At 43.4% G+C, this 9,845-nt stretch overlaps 1 protein-coding gene across 1 annotated transcript; it reads left to right on the top strand.

The window, feature by feature from the left end:
- Window positions 1–459: 459 nt before the first annotated feature.
- On the top strand, window positions 460–9,480 carry ARRDC4 (arrestin domain containing 4). The gene is made up of 8 exons (XM_041469113.1): window positions 460–847; window positions 1,897–1,963; window positions 2,239–2,386; window positions 4,172–4,274; window positions 4,975–5,231; window positions 5,891–6,053; window positions 6,534–6,688; window positions 6,804–9,480. Exons 1-8 carry the CDS (start codon window positions 508–510, stop codon window positions 6,858–6,860), a joined length of 1,290 nt encoding a protein of 429 aa, XP_041325047.1. The 5' UTR covers window positions 460–507; the 3' UTR covers window positions 6,861–9,480.
- Window positions 9,481–9,845: the final 365 nt, after the last annotated feature.

Raw genomic sequence — 9,845 nt, 5'->3', positions numbered from 1 at the left:
CGGCTTTCCCACAGCGCTGGGCTGGCGGGCAGCCCACAGGAGTGGGCGAAGCGAGGGCCAAGACCCCGAACCGCCGCTGCCGCCGCCCGAGTCCCGTCACGGAGAGGCGTGAAGGGTGAGGGGTGATGGCCCCGCCTCCGGCCCCGCCCCCGCTCCCTGTTTACCCACAGGCTGTGCACGTGGTGGCCGCGCCGCGCCATTGGCCCGCGCGCCGGGGCCCTGCCGCCGCCCCGCCAATCACCGAGCTGTCCACGCGCTCTCGCCCGCTCGCGATTGGCCCCGGCGCGGCGATCACGCAGCGTGACGCACTCCGGGCGTGCGCCCGCCGAGTACCAATGAGGCGGGGGCGCAGGGGCGGCCCGCGGCGAATGGCGGCGCGCGGGGCCGCGGGGCGGCCAATGGGCGGCGCGCGGGNNNNCGGGACGCGGCGCCGCGGGCGCTGGCGGAGACGGGCGGGTTTAAAGCGCTCGGCGAGGGCGGGCGCGGTTCCCCCGCGGCCGGGGAGCGATGGCGGCGGCCGGGCCGGGCCCCGGGGCCGGCGGCGCGGTGAAGACGCTGGCCCTGGTGCTGGAGGACGAGGCCCGGCGCGGCGGAGGCGGCGGCTACTGCAGCGGGGACACGGTGTCCGGGCAGGTGCTGCTGGAGCTGGCGGGGCCGCTGCCGCTCCGCGGGCTGCGCCTGGAGGCCGCGGGCCGGGCGCGCGTCGCTTGGAGCGAGAGCCCCGGCGCGGTGCCCGGGGCGGGCACGTGGGGGGTGGCGGTGCGGGCCCCGGGGCCGGGGCCGCGGCGGGAGGCGGAGGTGCGGTACCTGGACATCCGGCAGAGCCTCCTGCGGGACCCGCCCGAAGGTGAGGCGGGACGGGTCGGGGTGGTCAGTTATTCCCGGCCGCTCCCGCAGCCGCGGCGGGGGTGGGACCGGGGGAGTGGCGCTGCGGGAGCGGGCAGGGCTGCGGGAAGCGGGGGGAACGCTGCGGGTGGGAATGGGCACCGGGACCCGAAGGAGCGGGCAGCGGCCGCGGGTGGCGGGCACCGGCGGGACGGCGCGGCCGCCGCGCTCAGCCCTGTGCCCGGAACGATCTGTCCTCATCCGCGGCCGCGCGGTTGGTTCCCTGCGTGGGGGTTGAAAAGCGCCGAGCGGGACTGGAATAAAGTAAAATAAAATAAAATAAAACGCGCAGCTCGATTCCCTGCGCTGTGTGTGTGGGCGTCGTGCAGAGGCTCGGCCCTTCCGTGGGTCCGCCGGGCCCTCCGCGCTGGGTGCGCGGCACCGGCAGCTCCTGGGAAGCTGCCGTGGAAGAGCCTGGAAGCAGCCAGGCTCAGCCGGTGGATTAAGGCAGCGGGGGAAGCTGCTGTGCCGGAGCTCTGTCACTCACACACTGCTGCGTTGAAAAAATTAAAGGCAGCACAACGACATTTCGTTTTATGGTGAAACGCAGCTCAGGCTGATCTGTAGGGAAAGTAGATTTAGGCCTTGTAAATTGCGTGATAGTAGGCCCTATATGAATAAATTGGGAGCTCGTGTATTTCTAGTGTTTCTTCATACTGACCGTAAATTGCAGGTTTTTCGGCACAGAAGTTAAATTGTTAATTGGAAAAGTAGATTAATTGCTGTTCTGCTGAAAAGAAACTTACTTTATGCTTTGCAGAAGCCATTTTGGATTAGAAATTGGCCAGAGTCCTGAACTGAATCTCAAGGTCTCCCATGTTTCCTTGATTTTTGTTTTTCATTGAAATCACATCACAGCATAAATAAAGTATGGGCCACAGTCCAGAACCCACTGGGATCAATAAAAACTTCTTGCATCTGGGTGTTTTCGTACATAAATAATTTATAAAAGTGTCTGCTTTGTTCTATTTCTGGAATAACTAAAACATACTATTCATTCTTATTCTACAGGTGAGGAAGACTTAATTCTTCTAGATGGAAGGCACGAATTTCCGTTCAGCTTTCAGCTCCCTCAAGAGTAAGTTCAGTAATCCAACCTGAAGGGATTGTGCTGGATACTGCTTGTAGTGGAACATTAACTTAATGTAGTTTGACTTGTGTTTTTTTTAGTATCAGCTTTATATATTTGTCTTAATCGAGCACCACGCAGACAGGCCTTGTTCGCTTCAGCTTCCCCAAGGCCCTAAAAAGTACAAGCTGTGAATTGGGAAATGTTTATTGTGTGCAGGAAGTGTTAATGTTTGGAGCTGAATTATTAATTGAAGGTAATGGTTTTATGACTGCTTGTTTCAGACCTCTGGTGACCTCTTTTACTGGGAAGTATGGCAGCATCCAGTACTACGTGAAAGCAGTGCTGGAGAGGCCTGCTGTGCCTGACCAGAGTGTGCAGACAGAGCTGCAGATCATCAGCCATATCGATGTCAGCTCACCAGCTCTCTTGGTAAGAGGGTCCCCCACTTCTCCTCCCCCCTGTAAAACCAGCTGCGAATAAACCATTCCCAAGCAGCATTCACATCCAGCCATAACCCTTCCCATGTTATTCCAGAGCATCATTTTCTGACTTCTGAAAGCATATAAGCTCCCTAAGCTTTTCTCTATAAATAGATTATCTTAGGTTGTGTGAATAGCAAACAGAGTGGCTTTTTTAATACCATTGATTACATCCCTGCTGGCAGAGATGCTCCTGCCAAAAAGTCAGGCAGGCTTCAGATGCATAAATAAGGCTTAATAATAGTAATGTGTGTGTGCAGAGTAGTTACTCTTACCAGAGCAACTACATTCACAGGGCTGCAGTGTCCTAAACTCTACAATAATAGTAGGTTGAGGAGCAGTAATTAGAGAAGAGTATTAATCATGCCCAGCCTGTCATTTAGGCTCTGGCCATTATGTTACGTATCCCTGCATTTTGCATGTCGTTTTCTAACATGAAGTGTGTGCATGCAGCTGCTCCAGAGATCCTTTCAGTTATTTCCCTGTGACAGATTTGGCCACATTAAAGCATTGAGTTTTTAATAATCACTGGAAATACTGTAGAGTTATAAGAAAGATCAGGCATTAAGTAATGAGTAAATAGGCAAGATGGAAGCTAATGAGCTGGATTCTTTTATCTCAACCCATATTATGAAAATAATATAAAATTATACCTTGCACTTTCATGATAGCAACTGGATCTAAATGGTTATTCATTTAAATATGAATGAGTCATTTCTATTTTATTTAAAATGGTAGGATAATTTTAACATCATGACGTGAACATAGAAAAGAGATGTTTTGAGCAGGCTTTTTTTCCCCCTCATTACATGCTTACATTTTAATCCATTCTAGAGAGAACTCAGGGTATTTTGGCAGTGACATCTGTAAGCAGAATGGTCTTTATCTTCAGTAGTTAGGAGTTTGAAGGCATCATACCCACATTCTGTAAGGACAAAGCACACCATAGGTTATTGCACAGAAGACATATCAGGAAGGCAGTGCCAGCCTTAATGGATTCCAAAGCTACCACCAAAAATGCAAAACAGCAGGGTTTTTTCATTATAATGAAGAAAATAAAAAACCAATTTGCATTATTGTATTGATGAGTGTCACTGCCCAGTAAATCATTTTGAGTAGCTTTGATCCTGCCTTGGACACTTGGCATGTGTGCTTGTGAGTTTATTCTAATGAAAACGTTACAGGCAGTGTAAATGTCATCCAATGTGACAGTCATTGAATAATTAAGATGGTTTTTGTCATGCTTCTACATTTTTGGGGGTGTTTTGTGGCTTGCAGGTGATGAGGGTGCATCCCCTTAGCCCAGTGTCTATATCTATTTATCCTTTCTTAGAGGTACAAAAGTAAAAACAAATTACCTGCTTAACTGTTACTTGTTTGCAGATAAAATTAATTCTGCATTCTTCTGCATTGAGAAAGAGGAGATAAACACCACAGTGCTCCATGAGACCTTTAAAAAGTTCATTTTGAAGACCAAGCAAATACAAAGACACACTGATCTGTGTTACTTAGCACAGTCTAAATACAGACTGGGACTTCAAAAGAGAAATGTTCAGATTGCCAGAACTTGGTTCCATTTCACATGGTGGCAAAATCTACAGTTGCACTGAGCAGTTCAGGGATTCAGATCATGTGGATTTTGGAGCTGGGTTGCAATGACTGATACGCATAACACTAAACTGCAAGTGATTGAGAGCTTTATCCCATAAAATGAAAAATACTCTATATTTTATAGACACCTGTTCTAAGAAGTCAGGAGAAGATGGTTGGCTGTTGGTTTTTCACCTCTGGGCCAGTGTCTCTCAGTGCCAAAATTGAGAGGAAGGGATACTGTAATGGTAAGAGTAGTTACCTTAAAAATGTAAATACTAAGCATCTAATAGGTTGGGATTTTTTTTAATCTCAGTGAAGCCAACACTTTGTAGTTCAAAGAATAATTCTGTTTAATAGAAGTAAATTAAGATCCATATTAATATAATTTTTTTAAAAAATCATCTTACCTTTCCCCTTGGGAATATACATTGAAAGGCAGTCCTGTTAATAATCTTATGGAAAATCCATGTACATTTGTGTGTAAAGAACAACAAAATGTTTTTATCTGGGATAAAATACTTATCTAGGATGTAATTAGGTTTTTACGTCCTATTTTTGTAGGTTTACACTTTGGTAAGAATGAGCTTTAGCAGCTTCTTCTTCAGCTTGATAACATTAGATACATTGAGAAAATAAAACATCCTGAAATTCATTTAGTACTATATAAAAGGAAGATTGGGATGTAATTTGCAAATAAATCTTTTATAGCTTGTTCATATTATGCTTAATGTTTCAAAATGAATCATTGTTTATGTGTAAAACATAGTAGGTGGCTATAATTTTGCCTGGATACTACTTTGAAAAAAATAAACTGGCTTGAGGAAACTTACCAAGTATTGTTCTCATAACACTGCAGATGATGTACGTGCTGTGTAACATGCTTTGATACTCCCAGAGGAAAGTTGGTAAATACCAATTATTCATTGGACTTTTTCTGTCTCTAAGGGGAAGCCATCCCAATCTATGCAGAAATTGAGAACTGCTCTTCTCGTTTGATTGTTCCAAAAGCTGCCATTTTCCAAACACAAACTTACCTGGCCAGTGGGAAGACAAAAACCTTCCGTCAGATGGTTGCCAATGTCCGAGGAAACCACATTGCCTCTGGGAGTACAGATACCTGGAATGGGAAAACTCTGAAAATCCCACCTGTATCCCCATCTATACTTGACTGCTGCATTATTAGAGTAGAATATTCTTTAGCTGTAAGTATTGGGTTTTCAAATGTACAAACTTTAGATTTTGCATTCAGCTGGGAACAGAAGAATTTACTGAGTAGCTGTTAGGTTTTTAACTTGGGAGCTACAATAAATACAAATCTAGAGAAAAGTGGCCCAGCCTGCGAAGGGGGATTAGAACTTGATGATCTTTAAGATCCCTTCTTACCCAAACCATTCTATGACTCCATGAAAAATAAATATCATCAACCACATACATGAGAGACTGAAGGTCATAAAATTATTCTGAGATGAAAAGATGGTAATAGTGTGGAAAAGGGAAAACTGCTTCTGAGGAAGAAGCGGCTTATTTCAGACATGCAGGGATTGTTTTGGGAAAGCATTTCAAGCTGAATGGGGTCCTCAAGTGATTCTTTCCAGAAATGGGAAGATAAGACTGAAAGTCAAGTGCATAATTATGTTTATCAAGATGGTTTTTATTTTTTAATGTCACTTAGAGACAAGTTACAGAAAGGAGGAAACTGCTGTAAAATAAGGAAAGCTGCCAGGGTATTAGCTAAGCATATCTGGGATGACAAAGCTCTTAATTTTTAAATTTGCAGTGTAGGGAGCAGGGCAGCTTTTAAGAGCAGCATTCAATGGGGTCTCATGATGTTTTTTTCTTCTGTTTGGGGGTTGTCACATAGGTGTATATCCATATTCCTGGTGCTAAGAAATTGATGATTGAAATGCCTGTGGTGATTGGCACTATTCCATGTATTGGATTTTCAAGCAGAAACTCCAGCATTACCAGCCAGTTTAGTATGGATATGAGTTGGCTGGCATTGACCATGCCTGAACACCCTGAAGGTAATAAATACATATTGAACTGTCTCTAATCCAGCACAGCACTGTGTGCAGCAGATGGGTGCAGTGCCAGTTTAAGGGCACTGCCAGGGATGTAGGCAATGGAAATATGACTCACAAAGTTCTTAAACTGAGATCCAAAACGATTGGTGAGGTTACCCCATCTCCAGCCTTCCTGAAGTCTCTCTGTACCCCATCTGACTGAAACAGCTAGCTTCTGATGGTGGGAATAGTCTACTCAGTACTGAATATATCTTGATACAACACAGGTTTGCTGCTGGAGTTATTCTAAAAGCACAGCACTCTCTGTATTCCTGCTGAATCACCTGAGTTTACTGAAAACATAATTTTAGTTACAGTATTTATGAGTTCAGTGCACTTCCAATACAGTTTTTGTGGTCCTGGATATACTGTAATGCAGATATTCTTGCTGTGAGTGAGTGAATAGTTTGAAACATGACAGAAGCATCTCTTGTGTTTCAGCACCACCAAATTATGCTGATGTAGTGTCTGAGGAAGAGTTTTCCAGACATGTTCCTGCTTATCCACCTCCCATTGACTGTGAGGAACAGTTGTGTTGTCCTGTCTTTGCTTACATACAAGAGTTCCGGTTTCAGCCTCCACCTCTTTATTCAGAGGTAAGAAAATAAATAGCAGGTGGTGTTTTTATTGTCAGATGGCAGAAAAAAACCCAAACACATACCTAAATGCAGGAATTTCAGGCAGTAATTGTTGTCTTTCTTCTCTCCTTAGATTGATCCACATCCAACTGATGTAGAAGAAGTTCAGCCCGTTTCATTCATGCTCTGAGGATTTGTAATGAGCATCATTGTGATGAATGTCTTAATCTTTCTGCTGCTTAAGCTGGTAGTGCAGCTAAAAAGGAAACAGTTTTCTTTCTCCAAACTTCAGTCTGTGTATGAGAAAGGCAAAGGAAAACGGAGAAGGTGGTATGAGCACGTTTGGTGATAAAAGAGAACCTGCTGGATTAGTCTGCACAGAGGATAACAGGGGAGCAGCTGAGCTTGGGATACTTGAGAAATACCTGAAAATAATGAAACAAAAATGCATCAGTGAAACACTGAATGTTTTCCAAAAAGTGGATACACTACAAAAAGTACAAGGAGGAGAGGTGTGGATCTTCTGAAGAGAAAAGAATTTATATTTTGTTTGCAATGCTCTGGAAGAATGTAATAGTGATGTCGAGAACTCCTGTAGCAGAACAGAATGTGGGGTAAGAAAACATTTCCAAGATTCCAGTGTTCAAGGGGCTTCAGCTTTGCACTGTCTGCATCCAAAAAAGAACACTTCTGCAACACAGAGCGAAGTCTTAACTTCATGTTTGATGGGAAGCTGCCCTTCCCACGACTGCCAAGTGGTACTATTTCCTCATTCATCTTGATCCTGAGGACACCGTGGATGACAGAATGGCTATTATGCAATATTATAGAGGCAACCATTTCCTGAATGCAAGACACAAGTGTGGAACAAACAGTGAACTTTGAGACGAGCTTATGCACTATGCTTTCTTTCAAGGGATTTCTTAAGGGAATTATTCTAACCTCTTCTACTGTGAGTTCTTCTTCTGCATCTTAAGCCTATGGATAGCATGATAAGGGGAAGCATGGCAAGGGAGAAACCTTTTGCCAGCAGCAGGTATACTTAGCAAAATGGACAATATTTATTTATTCAAAAGCCTTTATAAGCCTACCTCTGTTTTGGATATTTACTTAAGGTCAGATTTGAGACCAAAAAAAGTCTTGTTAAAGCTCCAGTATACTTCAAGGTTCTAAAAGGGACCCTAAATGGTTTCTGTGGTTAGTGAATGAGATACGAGGTGTAGGGAGAGGTGTAAATATACCCAGAATAGACATAGCTTATAACTGAAGTGAAAGCAGACATCAGGGGAACAAAGTCCTCTGGGAATGGCACAAAGCTTTTCATTACTCCTGCATTTTTGTCTAAAGATCTATTGTCAGGGGCTGCACTGGTCATTTGCTATCCATTCTGTATTTGTTGGTGTGTTTCCTTGTTTGTTTTTGCTGTTTTAATTTTGTTTTGGTGCAATATTTTAATGTTTTCTTCCTCAGGTCATTTAGAACAGTGAGAGTTTGTTGCTGCTAAGAGTGAAGGCACAGCATTTACTTGCCCTTCTGCTGCCTTCATTTAAAAGTAGAATGTTTGCTTCCTGCCAACCATCAATTGGGATCAGTAAACAATCACCAACAGATCACTTACAGGAGCAGAAAACAGCATTGTCAACATGCATGTTTACAGTCCTGTCTGAAATACAGGGGATTTTGGACTACTAGAAATACTCCATATGTCTTACAGAAGGGTTTAGGGTTAAAACCCGGTGCTTCATGTGGTAAAACAGTGTACTTTCTGGTAATTACAAAAATAGCAATTCAGTTTCCTTCATTCCATCAATAACTGCAGTTTAAACAAAGTCTAAATGGTTTTTTATGAAATCTGTCTTCACTTAAGAAGCAGGGATTTTTCTACAGGCATACACGGATATATATTTTTAGTCTTCTTTTACATTGTCTAATTAACTTCCTTACATTGTCTAATTTCTAGCACTTCACCTCAAATCTCTTTTGCATCAGTGTGAAAGACAGACTGGTGGAGATTCGCATTTCCAAACTGCAGTTTCTCCTTTCATTCGCAACATTTAGCATTGTTTTCTATAGCAAATGCAGCTTTAACCAAAATTTGAGTACATGATTTAGAAAGGACATTCTAAAAATGATTATTTAAGTCTCAAGGTGTAGCTCTCATGCCTTTTTATTTAAGTGAGGGCCTGCTCATACAGTCAGTGCAGGATTTTCATTCACATCTGGAAAGGGAACAAGCATCTTTTCCTTAAACAGATACCATTATAGCTACTTGAAAAGTCATTTGGTTGTGTAATAACTTGCATGGTAATAATTCAAAATATTAGCTTAAAGAGCATTAGGTGCTTTTTGGACTGTAATACCTGATAGGTGATGTGTGCTACCTGGTATAATCATGGTCAAGCAAACAGCAGTATGAAGGGTACAGGTATGCTTTTTTTTTTTTTTTTTTTCCTAAAATCATTGAGTTGTTTTCTATTCTTTGCAGATAAACTGTGGCCTTAGATTGTTTGCTGCAAAAAAAGTCAACTATTACGTGTTTCTTAGGAAGCACACATGGCCCTTCAAAGGAGGGGTGAAAACAAGATTAAGTTCTGCTCTCTGGCACTTGGCTTAGTGCAGAAATTGATCCTTAAAAATAATTACTGTTTGCACAATAATAAGTTCAATATGCAGGGGCTTTGTTTTGATAACTGTGAAACAGTTTAAAAGAGACAAAATAAAAAAAGCTGTTTAACATACAGGAACATGATTGTATTTTGTACTAATGAATGAGCCCCATGGGTTCTTTGTTAATAAAAGTGTCAAATCTACATTGTGCTGTTCATCTCTGGTTTGGTGCTATGTCAAGAAATACCTGTGTTCTACCCTACAGCTCTCTAATTCTTCTCTGATCTGGGAATTATGCCTTCATCTGTCACTGTTTTAGTTCCCTGAACTATTCATAACCAAGAACTGGAACAAATTGATCAAACAGGGCCCACTCCCACCCATAGTTATTATGTAATAGAGGCTCTTATCCGTAAGGATTGAAGGATGTGAGCACTAATTGGATCTCTCATCTCACATATTAATCTTAGAGGATATTTTATTGTTTCCTGTCGACAAGATTAGAGCAACAATCTAAAGATAAATACATCAGAGCAACCTTAGAAGCAGAGTGCAGAATGACTGAAGC

This window comes from Pyrgilauda ruficollis, unplaced genomic scaffold, assembly GCF_017590135.1.
Source record: "Pyrgilauda ruficollis isolate IOZ18807 unplaced genomic scaffold, ASM1759013v1 scaffold23, whole genome shotgun sequence".
NCBI lineage: Eukaryota > Metazoa > Chordata > Aves > Passeriformes > Passeridae > Pyrgilauda > Pyrgilauda ruficollis.
Note: the sequence above shows the minus strand (reverse complement) of the source record. Positions and strands in the feature narration are given on the sequence as shown.